General features: G+C 42.7%; 1 protein-coding gene across 3 annotated transcripts in view; it reads right to left on the bottom strand.

Moving 5' to 3' along the window:
- Positions 1-501: 501 nt before the first annotated feature.
- The window catches only part of LOC120432737 (acyl-coenzyme A thioesterase 3-like), a 35,845-nt gene continuing 16,188 nt past the window's right edge, over positions 502-20,158 (bottom strand). For 2 of the 3 annotated variants that reach the window (XM_039614575.1, XM_039614576.1), the window contains 2 exons: positions 1,742-1,883; positions 502-1,497 (listed from right to left, as the gene is read on the bottom strand). In XM_039614575.1, coding sequence (XP_039470509.1) covers positions 1,367-1,497; positions 1,742-1,883 — 273 coding nt within the window. In that variant the 3' untranslated portion in view covers positions 502-1,366. The remainder of the gene's footprint in view (positions 1,498-1,741; positions 1,884-20,158) is intronic. The other variant, XM_039614577.1, reaches the window with a different exon arrangement.

Here is a 20,158-nt window from a genome sequence, read left to right as displayed (position 1 = left end):
ACCTCTCTTCTTCCTCTACTTTCCTTTCTTTCTTATCTTTCTCCATCTCTAAGTAAAGTTAGCTCTCTTTCTTTTCTCTACCTGTTAAAAACAGCAGCTGTATCTTTAGCTAGCAGATGCAGTGCAACAAATTGCACGCAGTTTGCATGATAGAAACACCACATTTGAAAATACCTGCTACTTAAAAAACATTACTTTTTTATGCTTCCCTCACTTCTCTTTTGTAGTGCTATCTAGATGCTGAAGTACAGCAACCGCAAATGGTAAACATCTCCACTCATTCTGGTGTTGTGCCAAAACATAAAACAAAAAAAGACACCAGCCTACTTTGACCCTTAACTATGGCACACTGTTTCACTTCTTTCTCTTTTTTTGCTACATCCTCTGGTGATTAATACATGAATAGGATTGTCTTTCATGTGTTACTGTTTAGACTGAAATTGGTTGGATGTTTGAAGCCTCGAAGGGACATGGAAACAAAAAAAACTTTTACACTTCACATTGATTCATTCATATTTTAATTCTCTCTGTAGATATTGACAGTTAAACATGTCACACGCTGATCATGCCTTTTAATTCAGCTGGGGTTTTTTTTATTAATAATGTAAAAATTTTAATACACTTTCTAAAAACTAAAGATGTAGGTCTGTGTTTCTAAATTTGATGCTGGACATTAAACTTAAACATCTAAAACACATGCAGCAATAATATTAATCAATTTAACACTGATGCGGAATAGTTATTTATAGTTTTGATACTTTATGCACAATTTTCCAATAATAAAGTTTTATGTGTATTGATGTGTTTTCAGTATTTTATTGCTTCTTTTCCTAAAGGAATGGTTTAAAAAAATTCCTTCACCACTTGCCATTTTCAGTTAACAGTAAATAATGTTTGGTAATATAATAGATATTTATTTAATTATAGTAGTAAAGACATTTTACAGTTCTTCAGTCAGGAAGGAGTACAGATGGGCAGCACAAATGGTATGGTTTAACCTGATCCAATTTATCCTGTTAAATGGGTATAGTGCAAGAAGATGGGGTTTTTTGTGAGTATTTGGTTGGGAAACAATTGTCTCTGCTTGTCTTTCTGTAAAAGTGGTTTCTGATTGAATGACCACATTAAGTGGCAGAAAGCTTCCTACTGCAAAAGCCATTACACCTGTTGGCTATTTCTATTAAAAAGATAACAATTTTTCATTAGTAATCCAACATAATCCAAAGGCCATAATCAATATCTTTATAGCAATGCATTGCATAGTGATTGCCAGAGAGAGCTTCCATTGTCGCCTCACCTAACTATGTCTTAGACAAATATTTTCACCTTGGATTCACTTTGGAACTCAATCATGTTGTCATTTTGATTACAGGTGAGAAAATAAGGTAGGGTTTCTGTCACCATACAGATTCTCCCGGAGAAAAACCAGGATCTTTTTCCAGGCATCCTCCTGAGCTCGAGAATGTTCCACCGTTTGTCCACCCCATAGACACATCACTGCAAAAACAAAACAGACATCAGGACTCACCACAAAACCGCTGTTCCCAAAACGGGTACCAAAAGAAATTCACTGATAATTTGCATGTGTAGTCCAGTTTTTTTCAGAATCATTTTCTTGCCACAAAATTACTTGAACATCAACTACATATAACAATCAGTTATCAAACCTGCCAAAATGTGGACTGGTCCTCAAAGAACAACTGAGATAGTCTATAACCTTGCAGTGTGAACGTGGACTTGCCTTTTTCAGGCATTCCAGCTGGCCTGAAATTGCTAGATCTGGTATGTGGTGTGTAAGGAGGCTCGATCAGGTGACCTGCGTTTGGGTACGACAGGACAGTGAGCAGATGACTGTTCCCCGCTTGTGCCATCATTTCCTTAATCTGGAAAATATTAATTAAAAATGTTCTTTTTATTTTTGAAATAGTTTCATTGTGTATTTTTTTATCTGAAACGCTTTAATTGTCGCATAACTTCCTCTTTACGGAGACAAACGTGAAAATATTTTATTTCAAATAAAATATGCTCATTCTTACTAGCTGGAGAATCAAAAAAAAATTATGGAAATGATAATCTAATGATCTTCAGTAATTCAGTAACTCATTATCTCAAATTGGTTCAGAATCAGAGTACTTTATTAATCCGTAAGGAAATTATGTACACTCAGTCTTAAACTGGCCACCCAGGTCAGTGTCCTGGGGGACTCTTGGAGCTGCCCCAGGGTCCCCTGGGGCATCAGCTGTCCTGGGAGGCCCTTGCGGCAGACCCTTGGGTGGTTTCTAATATGATGCAGGGTTATCGTTCATAGTTCCTGTGTTGGCCATCAATGATGGTGTCATCAACTTTTTCAATGGTGACAGATCCTCAGAACATGAAATTTCAGGCATTGGAAAGCTCCACTTTTCTGACAAGGAAGGCTGTCAGGGAGATGCCAATCACCAGGCTGGGTCCTACTCATTATTTCCTCATTCACAAGAAGGACTGGAATCTCAGATCACTTTTGGACCTAAGGGCGAACAGCAACTGGTTTGGCACAATTAGCCTGGAGGAGATGCAAACCGTTAGGTGACTCAGGAGAGGAAAGTGGTGTTCTACTCACACGGTGTACATTGGAGGTAGGGTGCTGCTGACTACAACTGAGGATATAGCTGGGCAGTGGAAAGAATACTCCTTAATCCCACTGGCATACCTTCTGTAAAAGAAGCAGACTTTGGGGATGAGGGGGATGACTTGCCCATCACTAGAAAGATGATTGAGTTAGTAAAACAACTCCAACTCCTGGCATGGACCAGGTTCACCCTGACTTGCTAAAGGCTCTGGATGTTGTAGGACTGTCTTGGTTTACATCTCTGCAACATCGCTTGGAAATCTGGGGCAGTGCCTAGAACACCTAGGCCTGCACCTCAACTGGAGGTTGACAGATTACCCCATTCTGTGGTTACTACTCTGTTAGAAGTCCATAATTCATCAACAAGGGCAGAATTCTGCAGAATGTTCCAAGCAATACAGGTAGATTTTCATTTTATCACTCCTTAACAATGATGACTTGTTGTCCCTCCATGGGATTTGATGTGAGGCTGACTGACTTAGGGTTCTTTACCCCAATCTTGCATTCCAGATTACTGTATTTTTCGTAACATAAAGCACACCGAATTATAAGGCGCACTGTCAATGAACGGGTCTGTTTTCATACATAAGGCGCACCAGATTATAAGACGCACTAAGCATAACAAAACAATCAGACAAAACTTTACTCAACTCATTCTTCTTGCTTCCTCCACTTCTGTACCATTGATTCACTAATGTTAAATTCTCTCCTCACTGCTCTATTCCCATGTTGCTGCAGTATATTAATGACTAACCTTGTATTGTGGATAGATTATCTCACTTGTTCTCCTGACTGAAGTTTGGTCCTTTTACAGCAGGGGTGTCCAAAGTCCGGCCCGCGGGCGTCCATTTTTAATTGGCCCTCAAGTAATTTTATAAATAGAATAGAATATGGCCCGCACTTCAACTTTTGCTTGAGTGTATTGCACTTCTTAGTTTTAACACCAGGGGGAGCTACTGTTGATCAAGGCAGTTGGTCTACCAAAAAGGACAATCACAGAAGAATTTTACCCCAAGTTACTAAACATGGCACAACCAAAGAAGCAAAAGGTAGAAAGTGAGTGCAGAAAATTTCAGACACGGTGGGAGAGTGAATATTTCTTCAAAGAATTCAAGGGGACGTGTGTCTGTTTGATCTGCACTGAAACTGTGGCAGTTATGAAAGAGTATAATGTACGACGTCATTATGAAACCAAACATCAGGCCTATGCATCCTACACTGGTGCTGAGCGAGAGCAGAAATTAAAGCAAATGGTAGCTGTCAGCAACAGTATTTTTTCGTGCTCAAATTGTCCAGGAAAAGGCTCCAATCCGGTTGTTCAGTCTGACGTCACTGGCCGTGTCTGGGCCTAAACTCCGCTGCAGGTCCATATATCAAACGATCACTGTGGCATTACTGAGAGTTGAAAAACTGTCTAAAGTCTTTCATCTTTAATAAAATGATCAGTGTTCTGCTCTACCAGGTGTAACAATTGAGTTTAACATCCAGGCATCCATGAAAATGGAATTTATGACATTTAACGGCGTTAGAAGTTTGCTCGCTAGCTTCTATCTAAATACAATATAGCATGTCCTGACTACGGGGTTTTGGAAAAAAATTCAAACGTACAGCTCTGCTATAACTTCCAACATAAATGAAGACAGAAAACTAAACAGCAGTGACGTTTGTAGGGTTACTGAAGTTTGGCTAGCTGGTATATAATGATGTGCTACGTGACCGCTAGCGACACAGCTATGTTAGCATAACATAAACAAGCTAACTTTTTTTCCACTCGATAAAAGTTAACGTTAAGTTTCTCGGTGGTCAGGAACAAATGTAATCGCATGGCAGGATGCTGTAAAAGGACTAAACTTCAGCCAGGAGAACAAGTGAGATAATCCATCCACAATACGAGGTTAGTCATTCATATACTGCTGCATGGGCTGTGCTGTAGTTACATCGTAAGGTTTTAAAAACTGAGCTTAAATAAATGATTAGCAGTAATAAAAGCCGAGGGAGGTCAACAGTGATCACTGACTGTTTTAGGAGCTTTTTGAGATTAAATAGAAGAAAATACAAAACATTAAAACATGTTAACAACACAAAAGCCATATTAAACGCAGACTACTTTAGGCCCGGAAGTAGGATTCGTCACGTCATCACTGAACAACCGGATAGCCAGCTATGAGGTCGCCCAACTCATCGCAAGACATGGCAAGCCTTTTTCAGATGGAGACCTCGTAAAACACGGCCTCGTTAAAGTCACCGAAATAATATGCTCGAAAAAAGTGCAGGACTTCAACAATGTCAGCATGTCCAGAAATCCAGTTGTGCGACGCATTGAAGACTCGCCAGCCAACATTAAACTGCAACTGTCTGATAAAGCTGTGCTTTTGATTTTTACTCCATCGCATGCGATGAGAGCACCGATGCCACAGACACCGCACAGCTGCTAATTTTTTTTGCGGGAAGTGGACGAGAGCACGAGTGCTTTAGGTGAGTAAAAATATATTCCACAGTACCCGTGTGTTAATAAGCATGCATGTGCAGGTACACATGCTTCAAATATCAATAATGCGCATCAATTCTGTCACTACCCTGCTTTTGCGCACCACTTTCTTATATGCGTTTTTCTTGTTAACACACAGAGTACACACCACTGTGCACAGCGCACGCACACGCAAAGTCAGCTGATCTCATCTGATGCAGATTTGCTCCTTGATCAAGTGACATTTGTCCGGATTTTTGGCACGAGTGGTGTACGATCAGCACCGCAGCTGGATGGCCCGATTTACATACCCAGCGCAGCTGATACTCACCAGAATAATTCACTAAATAACAGGAGTGCATATGTTACACCGCTGAAATGATGGGCCAACTCATCTCCCGTGCAACATATTTATTTTTACAGAAAAACTGTAAAAACAGAAAAATGTCTGATTAATCAGTTCTTTCGGTGCGCGGGCCGTACACTGCCTCTTCACCGCTGACACTACTTCTTCTAGTGTAGCAAACATTACTTTATACAAGTAACTTATACAGTTCCATATTCATATGCACCACTTGATAAACTGCTTAAATCACAAAAATACATTTCACTGTATGCACAAGCACCATAGTGAACTCTCCTTACAGTCTTATCTTGTTTTTAATTCTGTTTTAATCTATTTATGAACCTGTCTTCTTAACTGTATTTATTAAACTAGATTTCTTTCAAATAAATGTTTTTCTTAACAATTTTTTTACAACATTCACTCTTCATGAACTAAACATACATCAATTCACATTTTCTCTTATTGTGCAAAACATATGTATTGTGACTTTAACCCAAAAATACCTGCACCGAGCTCACAGAGTTTCGGTACAGTCTAACACTTGGATCGGCACAGGCTAACAACTGGACCAACTTGGAAATTAGCTCTTTAGCTTAACATTCGCCATACACAAGACATTTATTATTAATCGCCACTGCTGTCTGTCACTTTTAGAACCTCTGTTTCCTATTCTCAACCACCCAGCTTACCTGTAAAAACAGAAAAATGTCTGATTAATCAGTTCTTTCGGTGCGCGGGCCGTACGCTGCCTCTTCACCAGCAGTAGCAGTTTGAGAAGCCACTGTGTACGCCTCCTGCATTCTCTTTTTCCAGCAGCTAACATAGTCATCATAGTCCACATGAGCTTCATCCCTTTTCAGGTCGAAGAGCAAGTCGATGGGCAGGCGTGGGGAACGTCCGAAGATGAGGTAATATGGGGCGTAGCCTGTTGCCTCATTCTTCGTACAGTTGTACGTGTGGACGACTTTAGCTAGCGACTCTTTCCAATCATCCTTCTCCTTGTCCTCCAGGGTCCGCAACATGGACAGCAGGGTGCGGTTGAATCTCTCCACCTGTCCATTACTCTGTGGGTGGTAGGGTGTCATGTGGGAGCCCTGGATACCAGAGAGTTCTTTCAATCTTGCCATGAGTTTGTTTTCAAACTCCTTGCCCATGTCGTGGTGTAGTCTGGTCGGGAAGCCGAACTTGAGTGCAAAGTCATTGAAGAGCTTGTCAGCGACTGTTTTAGCTGCTTTGTTCTTCGTTGCATAGGCTTGGGCAAACCTCGTGAAGTGATCCATGACAACAAGTATATACTCGTAGCCCTGCTTACACTTTTCCAGGTGAAGGAAGTCTATGGACACCAGCAGGAATGGGTAAGTGGACTGGATCGGGGACAAAGGTGCACGGGTCTGCTTACTCGGTTTCTTCTTCTTAAGACACTCACATTCTTCTGTAACAAAGTGTTCAACCTCTTTCGCCATCTGCGGCCAGTAGAACCTGTCTCGAATCAGGTCGAGCGTCCTTTCCACCCCTAAGTGGCCCATGTCTTGGTGGAGTTCTTTAAAAACCAGGGGACGATAGGCTTTAGGGACCAGTAGCTGCTCTCCACGTGATGTTTGGCGACGCAGGACACCATTCTGGTCGACGTGAAGCTTCAACCACTGCTTGAGTAGTGCAGCTACTGCAGGATGCTCTGACTTCACCTCAGTTCTACTCAGTCTTCTACCCAGCGACTTATACCAGAGCACTCTTGCCAGAACTTCATCTGCTTCCTGGCCTCTGCGTATCTGGTCTGGTGTAAAAGACTGGGTAGTGTCAGAATCTTTGATTAATTTCAGAGCACTAACCTGGATAACTCCAACACCTTGGCAAGGGTCTCTCTCCTCCACCGTTACAGACTCCATTGATGCGCTTATGGCTTCCTGTCCAACTTCAGCTGTACAGCTCTTCATGTAGCTGTCAATGTCCAGCGGCATTCGCGACAGCCCATCAGCATCTGCGTTGGTCTTGCCTGGACGGTAGCGGATGATGAAGTTGTAGCTGGCCAGCTCCGCGACCCATCTGTGACCTGTGGCATTAAGCTTTGCAGTAGTGAGCACATATGTTAGTGGGTTATTATCAGTGTACACCACGAACGATGGGGCATGGTACAGATAATCCCGGAAACGTTCACAAATCGCCCACTTCATAGCCAAAAACTCTAATTTGCCAGAGTGCAGGTGGTACTTTTTCTCTGCTGGACTCAGAGTGCGGGAGCCATATGCTATGACTCTCATCTTGCCTTGCTGCCGCTGGTACAAAACAGCACCTAGCCCAACCTGTGATGCATCACAATGTAACACAAAAGGCTCTGTGAAGTCGGGGTACCCGAGAATGGGGGGTCTTGTAAGTGCATCTACAAGCTGGTTCAATGTCTCTTGGTGGGAGGTCGTCCACTGAATGGGCGCCCCTGATGGTAAGTGGCCTTTACTTTTCTTCACCTCCTTTTTGGACTTGTCGGCTGAGACTGGAGCAGAGTTCTCAGAAGATGGAGGGCTGAGCAGGCTGTACAGTGGATGGGCTACACGGGAGAAGTTGGGGATGAAAGGCCTGTAATAAGAGAGGAAACCAAGCATCTGACGTACCTCTCCGACGGTTGCAGGTGTCTTTTCCTTTAACGCCATCACCGGGGCCAACTCTGCCGGGTCCATTGTGTAGCCTTCACCTGTTACCAGCTTTCCCAGAAACTTGACACTTCGCCTGAACAGTTCACATTTCTTTGGGGTCAGCTTAACACCATGCTCTCTGTAACGCTGGAGGACAAGGCGGATATGTTCCAAATGTTCATCAAAGCTGCTGCTGTGCACAAGGTTGTCGTCCAGGTATGGGAGGCAGATAGTGTCTCTGAGGCCTGCCATACAGTGCTCCATGCTTCTCTGGAACTCAGCGGGTGCGGAGCTCAGGCCAAAGGGAATGCGTACCCACTGATAGAGCCCCCAGGGTGTGATGAAGGCGGTTAAGGGGCGGCTTTCTTCATCCAAGAAACCCTGGTGGTACGCCTTACCCTGGTCTAACACGGAAAACCAGGAGCTCCCACCCAGAGCATCCAACATGTCTTGGATCCTTGGGATTGGATGGCGGTCTGGGACTGACTTGCGGTTGAGCTCCCTAAAGTCACAACAAAGGCGGAGGGTGCCGTCTTTCTTGCGGACACACACCACAGGTGATGAGTAGGGGGACCGCGATGGTGTGATCCAGACCTTTGTTAAGCAGGTCTTGCAAATACTCTTTGACTTCATTGTGCAGGGGTTTTGGGATGGACATGTAAGTCTTTTTCACAGGAGTTGTGTCATGGAGGCTTATATGCATCCTCAGGGATGGTATGCAGCCAACATCGTCACTGTCATATGCAAACGCCTCACATTCCTCTCGCAACATCTTCCTCGCAGCCACTCGCTGATTTTCATCCAGATGCTGGAGATCCACCGGTGGGTCCCATGACTTTGGTCTCTGTTGGTTCTCTCGTGTCTGTGTGTTACTCGGGTTGTGTGACTTTAACTCTGTACCACTTTTGTTCTCTTGTGTCAGCTCGTTTACTTTAGTCTGGATGCCAGCTGCGTATACAGTCTTTACTGGTTCAAGGTATCCAATCACTTTACGGCTGTCCAGATAAATGGTGTGGTCTGTAGTGTTAGTCACGGGGATGGGCACATATGGTACTTTTCTGTCTGGGATTTTCACCAGTACATCATTGACTATTACGCCCTCTGGTGGTGGGTCAGCCCCATCAGGTAGAAAGAGCATGTCTTGGCCCCGGGCATGTGAACTAACGTGTGCCCGTACATAAACTGTGGTGACTTGGTTTGCTGACAAAGGCACTCTTCTTACACCAGTTCTTACCACACCTGTCTCTGGGCCTTCACTGCTGTTCTGCACAAGCTTGACAACATTATGTGCAGTGCGTACAGTTATTTCAAATGCTTTACTCACATAGTGTGCTAGTTGTTTTCTTCCTCCTTTGGTTTTTACTTCTTCCTGGTTCACGATAGCTTCAATGACGCCAGCCCAATGATGGGATCACTGGCCACAGCCGGGTCACTGGATACCAATATTGGAACTTGCAGCTCACTGGTTGGAGACAAATCACTGCCTAGTCTGAAGCTGACTTCTATCCAGCCAATGTAGGGAATGGGTGTGTCATTTGCAGCAAACACTGTGAGCGCCTCATTGTCTAACAGTTTGAAACGGGTCTGACGACCGTGTGGGGGAGGTGGTTTTGCCGCCAGTTTTCATTTACTATGCTGGACTGTGCCCCTGAATCCCACAACACCTTAGCTGGGCGATTGTCCATAAAACAGTTCACAGTACATCTGTTCCCCACTAGGCTTACTAACCGTGACTTTCGTTGAGGGGTAGATAGTGAACCTCAGTTACCGCTGATGGGACACTAGCTGCAGTTTCTTTGGAGGATATTGGTGGGCTTGGCTGTTCGTTATGGGACCGTGGGCTTTGGACTACTGTTGGTCCCATCTCAGTAGTCCCTCCCCGTTTCCCGATGACAGTCTCGGTGCTCGGCATCCACGGGAGTAGTGGGCCTCTCGCCCACATTTGAAACAGTGCAGGCAGTTCTCTCCTTTCCCCTCTTCTTTGCACTTTTTACAGCCTTTTTCTTGTTGCTTTGGTGCCATGGTGCGGGGACTGGTTTCCATAGCAGCCATAAACATTTGTTTCATCTCTTTACGTAGTTCTTCTATAATCTGCTGCGTGTCTGACTTAGTCTCTTTATTTTTCACTGTTGTCATGGCCACCGTAGCGGGGGATTCTCTGGGTTTGGAGGGGCTCTGAGCAGATGTCAGGGCTGTTTGGCATTCTGTTTGGAGCTCTTGGACCTTGGGAATCTTGGCTGCAGTGGACCTTTTCCGTTTCTCAAATCTTTCATTTTCTAGCTTTGAAGCTTCATTGACTTTCTCAGTCAGTTCTTCATCTGTTATGGTTATGTCGTTTAGGAGGGACAGTAGCTGATACTTGATAGAGTCACTGAGCAGCCCAGTTTCAATGGAGCGGAGGAATTTGCGCTGGATGGTGGCTCTGCTATACAGTTCATCTGTCTCCTCATTTGCCGCTTTCCATAACAACTTCTCTTTAAGTTCAATGGCACGAAATACAAAGTTTAAGGCAGTTTCTTTGGGCTCTTGGGAGATATTGAGGAGCTGATGGTAGAGCTCAGTGGGGCTGTCTACCCTATAGTGTCCCTTTAATATGGTGAGCAGTTTGCTAAGTGTTAACCCACGTTTAATCTCCAACATGTCTCTTAGGGGCGTTCCTGGACTAATGGCCCTAATTACTGCTTCCACTATTTCAGTCTCCGAGTGCCCTTTTTCACTCCCATTCTCAATCTGGCGAATCAGGCTGAGATAGGATAGCTTATCCTTCTGCCCATGCTCTCCAATCTGCCCACAAATTTTAAACTCCCTCCTCAATGTTACCTCTTGAAGAGTTCGCATCGCCTCTGGTCGGGCTCTGGGTGGAAAATCTGCAATCTGTGTTGGAGTAGCACATGTGGTGTCCTCAAGATCTTTCTTTTGCCCAGACTCTGTGCCATGGAGTTCCCTTTCTAACTGACACTCTCCTTTGCTTAGTCTCTGGATGTATACAGCAATGTCTTTATAAAACTGTTTCACTTGATCCTCTTCCTCATTTTTCTCCACATCATCAAACATGCCCTCTGCCAACCTGATGAGTGTCCTCTTGGTCTTGCTGTGAGACTGCGCTGTCCAGGCCGGAACATTTCAGTCGCCTGCAGACGTCCACAAGATGCTCTCTCTCCAACTGCCACAAGGCTGCACTCACTTCGTCACGCAGAGGTTGCAGGGATTCCATTTCTTTTGATTGAAGGTTCGTCTCCTGGGAAAGAAGGTGGGTGGTGATGGTGTTGACTCACTAGCGCCACCTCCTGCCTGGCTCGCCAAAATATGTTACACCGCTGAAATGATGGGCCAACTCATCTCCCGTGCAACATATTTATTTTTACAGAAAAACTGTAAAAACAGAAAAATGTCTGATTAATCAGTTCTTTCGGTGCGCGGGCCGTACGCTGCCTCTTCACCGCTGACACTACTTCTTCTAGTGTAGCAAACATTACTTTATACAAGTAACTTATACAGTTCCATATTCATATGCACTACTTGATAAACTGCTTAAATCACAAAAATACATTTCACTGTATGCACAAGCGCCATAGTGAACTCTCCTTACAGTCTTATCTTGTTTTTAATTCTGTTTTAATCTATTTATGAACCTGTCTTCTTAACTGTCCCAGATAGCAAGACGACATTGAATCTATGTTGATTTTTCATCCGAACCGTCGTATATGGTCGGGGTTGAAATGCCAATGTTGTAACAACATTGAAATACTGTGGTAAACCGACGGTCTTACTATAGAGACGTTGTAACGATGTTGATTCACCGTTGTTTTTTTGTCATTGATATTTGATCTATTTATATAGTCGACCAGGTGACAACAACAACGCCGAGAAAACGCTCTATTTATAGTTGACAATCATTCGCTCCGGTCACCATCAAAACCATCGATTTGTAGTTGAGCATTAAATTGCATTGCAACTGATCGGGTATAAAGTACCAGAGAAAGTAGATTTATTGTTCATTTGTTATCAATGACTTGGTCTAGTTCACCAGCTTTAAAAAAAATCGTGTCTACATGCAATTTATGTATAGTTGACCGGGAAATTAAAGCAGCGATCACTTGGACTATTCCGCAGCACCCCTCTCACATTGGTACATCCCCCCAGGTATTCATTGTCTTCTACAGTAGAGCGGGACATTTGATTTACTCTCAGCGGAATTGACCGGAGAAGGCATCAGTTCATGCACTGCACTGGCCTGCACCACGATTAGTATAAGGTAAGAATGAATGATTTTTTTTTCCTACTCGTTATTTCCATGTTTGCATTTGAATAATAGTAAAAACTCGTTAATGTTGTACATTAACGAGTTTTTTTACTGTTATTTACGTTGCTCCCACAAAATGTGGGAGCCCGAAATTGTGTCTACTTCTTACAATCCGGCAACAAATAAATTGCACTGCGAACAAAGTATATCAACAAAGAAAACATTTTTGTTTCATAATTTCTTCGTTATATTCCCTTACAAAGCTAGCTTTAACGCTTCGAGGTTTCCTTTGTTCTTGCCGTCGCCTCGGCGCTTGACCCAGACTTTCGCTCTGTAGAATCAGATCAGAATCAGAATCAGAATCGTGTTTATTGGCCAAGTATATGTGCAGACAAATACAAGGAATTTGGTTCCGGTAGATGGTGGCTCTCGAGCACAGCAATGTAAATCACACACACACACACACACACACACGCACCCACACACACACACGTATCTATATATACATTACACATGCATACACATACATACACAAAGCTGTGTAAACCAACTATAAATAACTAATCTAAACGTATATACATAAAATACAGAAATGAAATGAGGTGGAATGAATACTACAGAATGTACATAAGGTGCAGTTGCAGTCTGGCAGTGGGAGCAGTGTGACAGTTCAACTGTTTACAAGGGAGATGGCGAGGGGAAAGAAACTGTTCCTGTGTCGGGTGGTCCTGGTCTGCAGGCTTCTGTACCGTCTGCCAGAGGGCAGCAGATCAAAAAGTCTGTGTCCAGGGTGTGAGGGGTCTGTGATGATTTTCCCTGCCCGTTTCCTGGTTCTTGAGAGGTACAGATCCTGGATGGAGGGCAGGGGGCGCCGATGATCCTTTCTGCTGCCCAGTACAGTCCGCTGCAGTCTGCACCTGTCCTGTTTAGTGGCTGCACCATACCAGACTGTGATGGAGGAGCACAGGACAGACTCAATGACTGCAGTGTAGAACTGGATCAGCAGCTCCTGTGGAAGACTGTACTTCCCCAGTTGTCTCAGGAAGTACATCCTCTGCTGGGTCTTTTTGAGGATGGAGTTGATGTTGGTCTCCCACTTCAGGTCCTGGGAGATGGTGGTACCCAGGAACTTGAAGATCTCCACAGTCGACACAGGGCTGTCTGATATGATGAGGGGGGGCAGAGTTGAGGGATGTCTCCTGAAGTCCACTGTCATCTCTACAGTAGTTGCTTAGTACTACAAAAAATTCTAAATCTGTGATATATGATTGATAAACATAAAGTTTACTGTATAAACGTGTTCAATGACTTTGTTACTTTTGATGATTGGAGAGCACTCGCTTCAATTCGCACACGAAAACTTTAGACTCAGTTTGAATGCTCACGCAGCATGCCCACGTGACTGTACGCTGCACGCTCACCTAACTTTACGCTGCACGCGCACATGACTTTCCGTTTGTGCCTTGAATAATGAATAAGGCTACGTCCCACACGCACCAGCGTATTTTTGAAACCGCTGATTTTTTCTATGCGTTGCACCTTTTGTCCACACGTAATGTATGTCTGGCCGCACATTGTGTTTGTATTTCAGGCACATTTCACGAAGCAGAACGCAGTCTTCAGAGATATCCACGTGAACGCTGTGATACGCCTGACCTTCAGTCCGAAGAAGAAACCCAGACCAGTCTTAAAAAGAAAGCACAAGTAAAACCTTTTTATTCACAAACATATCTTTGATTGTTAAGAATTTATGATCTTGTATTTTATACATATCTGTGGTGCATGCATAATGCAATATCACCACATAATATAGTCCAAAAAGTGGAAGTTTGTAAACTTTTTAAAAATGCAAAGCCGTGTACACTTGTGCACTTCAAAAATTCATTGTATACTGTACCTTCTTGCACGTCTCTGTTTCCTGTGTGTGTTGTTAGAAATCAAACTAACTTTAGGAAACAATATGCCAAAAGCATATTTACAATTACTTAAGACCGTTTTTAATTTCTTTTCTTTAGACCAAATCCCCTGTACACATATACGGACTCAGAGGATGAGCAGCCTACAAAAAAACGGTTTCCCCAGGCCCCTCGAGTGAAAATACCAGGTAATAAAATACTGTCTAGTGTCTGTGTACATATCTGTGTCTGACACGAGGAAACTTTTTGACAAGTTGTCTGTATTCTTAAATACTTAAAAATTATTTTTTTCTAAACAGCCCTCATCACTCCGCAGTCTGCCCCCGCCCACTGATAGCAACCATCATAATGCCCCACCCAGCTTCCGCACCTTTCGCCACTCCGGCACAAACCGACACAGCTTTGCGATCTCGCCAGCATGCAGAGTCTGATGTCTTCCCTATAGATGGTATGCTTTTTAAAAAGCTTTAAAGCTGCATCACAATGTCATTGTACTCTTATCTAAAAAAAACCCAATTTATACTCCTGAATGTCATCTTGTTGTGATTTTTTTTTTTCTGTAGATTCCAGAGACTCTGTGAGGCCACTATTACAAGTTTGAAAATCTTGGAATTTCACAGTTTACATGGTATAACAAATATATGTGACAGGCAAAAACTAGTAAACACTTTTAGCAGTTACAAGAACTAACAAATGAATATCCAACAAAAGGGAATAGAAATACATTGTACTGCCAATACTTTGGTTTATTCTTTGTATGACTTGAAAATCAGGCTTTAAGGAAAACTAAATGACATGTTTCTATCATCAGTTACATGAAGTAAACACACAAGCACTTGCATACACATTTAAGACATAAGACAATTCCATCTCATAAAATGTGTCTATAGGTGAGACGCTTTGCGTTGATTGGTGCTGCTGGACCACACTGGAGGTGCGAGTCCGCCGTGTAATGGTTTATGCCATTACAAAGGAGTTGGCCTCTGTACTCAACTGGGCAGGGGAAAAAAAACCAAGGACCAGACAAAGCAAAAAAGGGCATTTAAAGAGACAGCGCTGTGCAGATGCATATTTGGTAAGTTTTAACATTTATTGTAGTTTTATGAGCCTAAAGTGAACAATAAAGGGATCAATTGATGTGCTGGGTGCGTTTCACATTTCCTATGTCTGTTTTTTTTTGCTATATTACTTTGTCTTTCTTAATAACAAGACTTTCATGTCCGGTTAATCTGGAGATGGAGTCTTTGGTCTTCGACTTATTTTGTCCTCGGGTTGTACACTTTGTACAGCCCGAGGACCCCATGTTTTGTTTTTCTCTTTTTAAAGGATACACGGCACACCATGCTAAGACATATCACATTTTCAGCTTATAGCTCTTTGGGAATCAAATGCGGCAGTTTGCTGATTTCCGCCTGGTGACTTTCATGTTTATCAGCCTAGGAGTTTACATACTTTCTCCCTGCTGAAGACAATTAACAAGAGCTTATTCATGTGCTCTAATTCCCTTTTTGTCTTTGTTTTTTGTGTGTGTGTCTATTTTTGTCCTAGATGGCCTGGCGCAGCAGGTGAGGGCGAACTCTATGTCTGAGTTGGTCTTTGCTCAAGCAGTCCAGAAATGGCTCAGATATGCTCCAGATCGTGCGGGTGGCGCCAAGCAGGACGCACATCATCCATCCCCATCCCGGAGTAAATAATAAAAAGTGACGTGAAACATAGAAATGTAAATAGGAAACTTTGTCTTTTAATAAAGTATTTTGCAAATGATACATGTCTATTGACCTTTTTTGTTTTTTTGTTTTTTTCAATAAAAAGCAACTGTGCGAAAGAGGTGGAAAATCAATACCATAGCCCAACAGTGTTTCAATATCAGAATCTGACATTGTTTCAATGTCAACAGTGTCAGAAAATATAACGTCGAATCAATGTCAGGTTTCAACATTGATTCAACATCAAAACCTGACGTTGTTTCAACGTTAAAAATGGGTGCAAGAGTGATGTTGGGTCAACGTCACACTTCAACGTTGCTTCAATGACGTGATATTGACTCAACATCGTTTCAATGTTTCCTTGCTATCTGGGGTATTTATTAAACTAGATCTCTTTCAAATAAATGTTTTTCTTAACAATTTTTTTTACAACATTCACTCTTCATGAACTAAACATAAATAAATTCACATTTTCTCTTATTGTGCAAAACATATATATTGTGACTTTAACCCAAAAATACCTGCACCGAGCTCACAGAGTTTCGGTACAGTCTAACACTTGGATCGGCACAGGCTAACAACTGGACCAACTTGGAAATTAGCTCTTTAGCTTAACATTCGCCATACACAAGACATTTATCATTAATCACCACTGCTGTCTGTCACTTTTATAACCTCTGTTTCCTATTCTCAACCACCCAGCTTACCTGTAAAAACAGAAAAATGTCTGATTAATCAGTTCTTTCGGTGCGCGGGCCGTAAGCTGCCTCTTCACCGCTGACACTACTTCTTCTAGTGTAGCGTCAGCTACCGATGCGTACAGGACTGAGCGCCCTCTGCTGGTGAAACTTGTACAACAGTAAAACTGACATTGCAGTGGCCTTAACTAAAAGAAAGTGTCTCTGAGCATAAAATAAAATGGGGGGGTACTATATGTCTCTATCCTTAACATAGTGCCACACATATAATTTAAGTCCAGTTCAGTCTGTTAATGTTGATAATCGTTTCAAACGAACGTTAACAGGTGTGTTGCTAAGCCTAAGAACTTAAATAACAAACTTGAAATGTACCCGTCCCATTTTCCCCTTTATTGTTTTTTCTCTGTGCTGTAAATCTTCTGTCCAAGAGGAAATCTGCTGCTGTTCTGAGAATGAGCTACCAAAGCTTTTTCTGAATAAATTAATAAAGATCCATTTATGGAAAGCTGTGATGAAGGCAGTTTTGTCTTTAATTATATTCAACAATATAACACATTTGACCACTTTTAAATGATTTTTCTAACTTTAATACGCTACAGTTAAGGTTATATACCTAATTTCTAGTAAGTGGCCCAGCCCCTCCTATATTTTTATGTATGTGGCCCTCAGTGAAAAAAGTTTGGACACCCCTGTTTTACAGCATCCTGCCATGCGATTGCATTTGTCCCTAACATTCGGGAACTCTCATGTTAACTTTTATCAAGTGGAAAAAAGTTAGCATTCATCCTCCAGCTTCACTGTGTTTATGTTATGCTAACATAGCTGTGTCGCTAGCGATCACGTAGCACATCATTATATACCAGCTAGTCCAACTTCAGTAACCCTACAAAAGTCACTACTGTTTAGTTTTCTGTCTGCATTTATGTTGGAAGTGATAGCAGAGCTGTACATTTGAATTTTTTCAGAAATCTCTCAGTCAGAACATGGTATATCATGTTTAGGTGGAAACTAGCGACCTAACTTCCTGCTAACTTCTAACTCCGTTAAATGTAATAAATTCTGTTTTCATGGATGCCTGGATGTTAAACTTAATTGTTATACCTGGAAAAGCAGAAACGCTGATCATTTTATTAAAGATGAAAGAATTTAGAGAGTTTTTAAACTCTCAGTGATGGTGACTTTGGGACCTTAAACGGAGGGAGTTTTGGACCCAGATTACTCCGCGAGGCTCCTGACTACAGTAGCCGTAATGCTCCGACAATCCATTAAGCGGTGCGGCTTCGTAGCTTACCAAAGTCATACTAAAACATTTTTTTGAACGCTGTGTACCACATAAAATCAGTTTGAGGTCAGTAAGCACAACCAGAATTCATACATAAGGCGCACCGGATTATAAGGCGCACTGTCGATTTTTGTGAAAATGAAAGCATTTTAGGTACAGAAAATACAGTGTGTCAGAATTCCATGCCAGCCAGTCTGTCAAGCTGTGTCCCTTTTGCACTCCTCAGAAATTGCAAATGAAGGCTGGTGGGTCAGTATTGTGCCCTGCCAGGTCCTTGAGGGTATATCTTCTTGAGACACAGCCCCACAGAGGAACAGACGAGCTGTTTGTCTTTGTCTATTGCAGAGCTAATTGACTTGTCACTAAGACAAGGCTCTCTTATTGCATAATGAAGACATATGAAAAGGCAGGTAGGCTAGCCTCTGCAGGGGTGCATGCACATTCCACAGAGAATCTTGCAACCTCATGAGCTTTATGCAAGGCGCATCTCCGTCAGAGATCTGTGCAGTGGCCCTTTTGGATTAATCAATTCACTTTTATCAGTTCTACTTCATGAATTGCAGTTCATTTAGTAAACACGTTCTGAGGACAGTTCAGCTGGACATGGTCTGACCATATATGCCTCAGATGGCTTAGAGTGATGCTAGCTTGGCATAATGGTTTGCTAGTTAGGTAGCTTTCAACTCATTAGCAGCTAGCCTTAGTATTTTGCAGGGTCAGCTAGGACTTGGTAGCATATTGTGCCATCTTAGGCCTTGTATTTGTATATAATTATATATAGTTCTTACAATGATGGGCACATTAGTGACCACACATTAGTGACCAATGAACACACTCTGTGTCATGATCTGGAGGTATGACGTGAAAATTCCAACAGGCACCTCCATCCCTGAGCGGAGCCATCATCCCTCCTGCAGTCCTGCACACCTGAAGCCGATTCTGGGTAATTAGGTTGAGGATTTAAGCTCCACAGAGACTCTCTTTCATCACCAGTTACACAGATTCTGCACAAAGATGTAAACACAAAGCGCGGACCTGACGCTTTCGCACCCGACTGCATATACACGGACACGCCGTTGGGGCTGAAATCCGACAGCTCACTCATTTTGATGCGTCGGCGTGTCCGCACTTTGTGTTTACGTCTTTTTTTACGCTAGATTCTGAAGCTGCAGATTCCATCTTTCTCCAGCCAAAATCGACTGAACCAGCAGCAAAAGTGGGGCCAAACTACGCTTCACATAAACATCGTCATGAATTCCCTCTTATTTGCTGTTTTGCCTCCACCACGATAAAATCACACTTCATGGACAGCTCTCTCTCTCTCAGTGTACTTCAAGAACAGTTTCCCATTCGCTTGCTTATTACCTACCAGTCTACCGTTGTTTACAGTGCTGTCGGCCACTGTGTTTTTTTTTTCTTTTTTACTTAAATGACTTCCGACAAGAAAGCCGCATTTCTGGTGTTCAATACTGAAGAAATGTAAACTTTTTAAAATTGTGCAAAATTGCACAACGCTTAGCTGTATCCCTAATAAAAACCTCTGTAACTTAGCTCTGCTTCACTTCAGCAGCATCGAGTAATGTTCATATGTTGATTCATGGTTTTCTTCAGTTTTTGTTCTATTGCAGAATATTTTTAAAGTTATCTGCTATAAAAAGCAAGGCCAGGAATATCGCCTTCATGTTTTTCTGTTTTATTCTCAGTTACTTTGACACAAAGACATCTGCTGTGATGCTTACACCTTTGATAAAGTCTCACAACTGTCAGCTTTCTTTTTATAGATATAAAAATATGGATATGTACTCATAAATGATAAGAAATTTTTGAAATAGAAATTAGAAAATTGAAAATTTTCTAATTAAATTAGAAATTTCTGACTGTCTGAGGCTAAAACAATTGAATCAAATCATCGATCGAATCGATTCGGGACCTTGTGAATCGGAATCGAATTGATTCTAGAAATCAGTGACGATACCCAGCCCTAAAGGGAACACCAAGGCATTCCCAGGCCAGCCTGGGTCTGCCCGAGGGCATCCTCCCGGTGGGACATGCCCAGAACACCTCCCCCAGGAGGCATCCTTGTCAGATGCCCGAAACACCTCAACTGGCTCCTTTCAATGTGGAGGAGCAGCAGCTCTACTCTGAGCCCCTCCCGGATGGCTGAACTTCTCACCCTATCTCTAAGGGAGAGTCCAGCCACCCTTCGGCGGAAGCTCATTTCCGCCTCTTGTATCTTGTTCTTTCAGTCACTACCCACAGGGATCG

Source organism: Oreochromis aureus, linkage group 7 (genome assembly GCF_013358895.1).
Source record: "Oreochromis aureus strain Israel breed Guangdong linkage group 7, ZZ_aureus, whole genome shotgun sequence".
Taxonomy (NCBI): Eukaryota; Metazoa; Chordata; class Actinopteri; order Cichliformes; family Cichlidae; genus Oreochromis; species Oreochromis aureus.
Note: the sequence above shows the minus strand (reverse complement) of the source record. Positions and strands in the feature narration are given on the sequence as shown.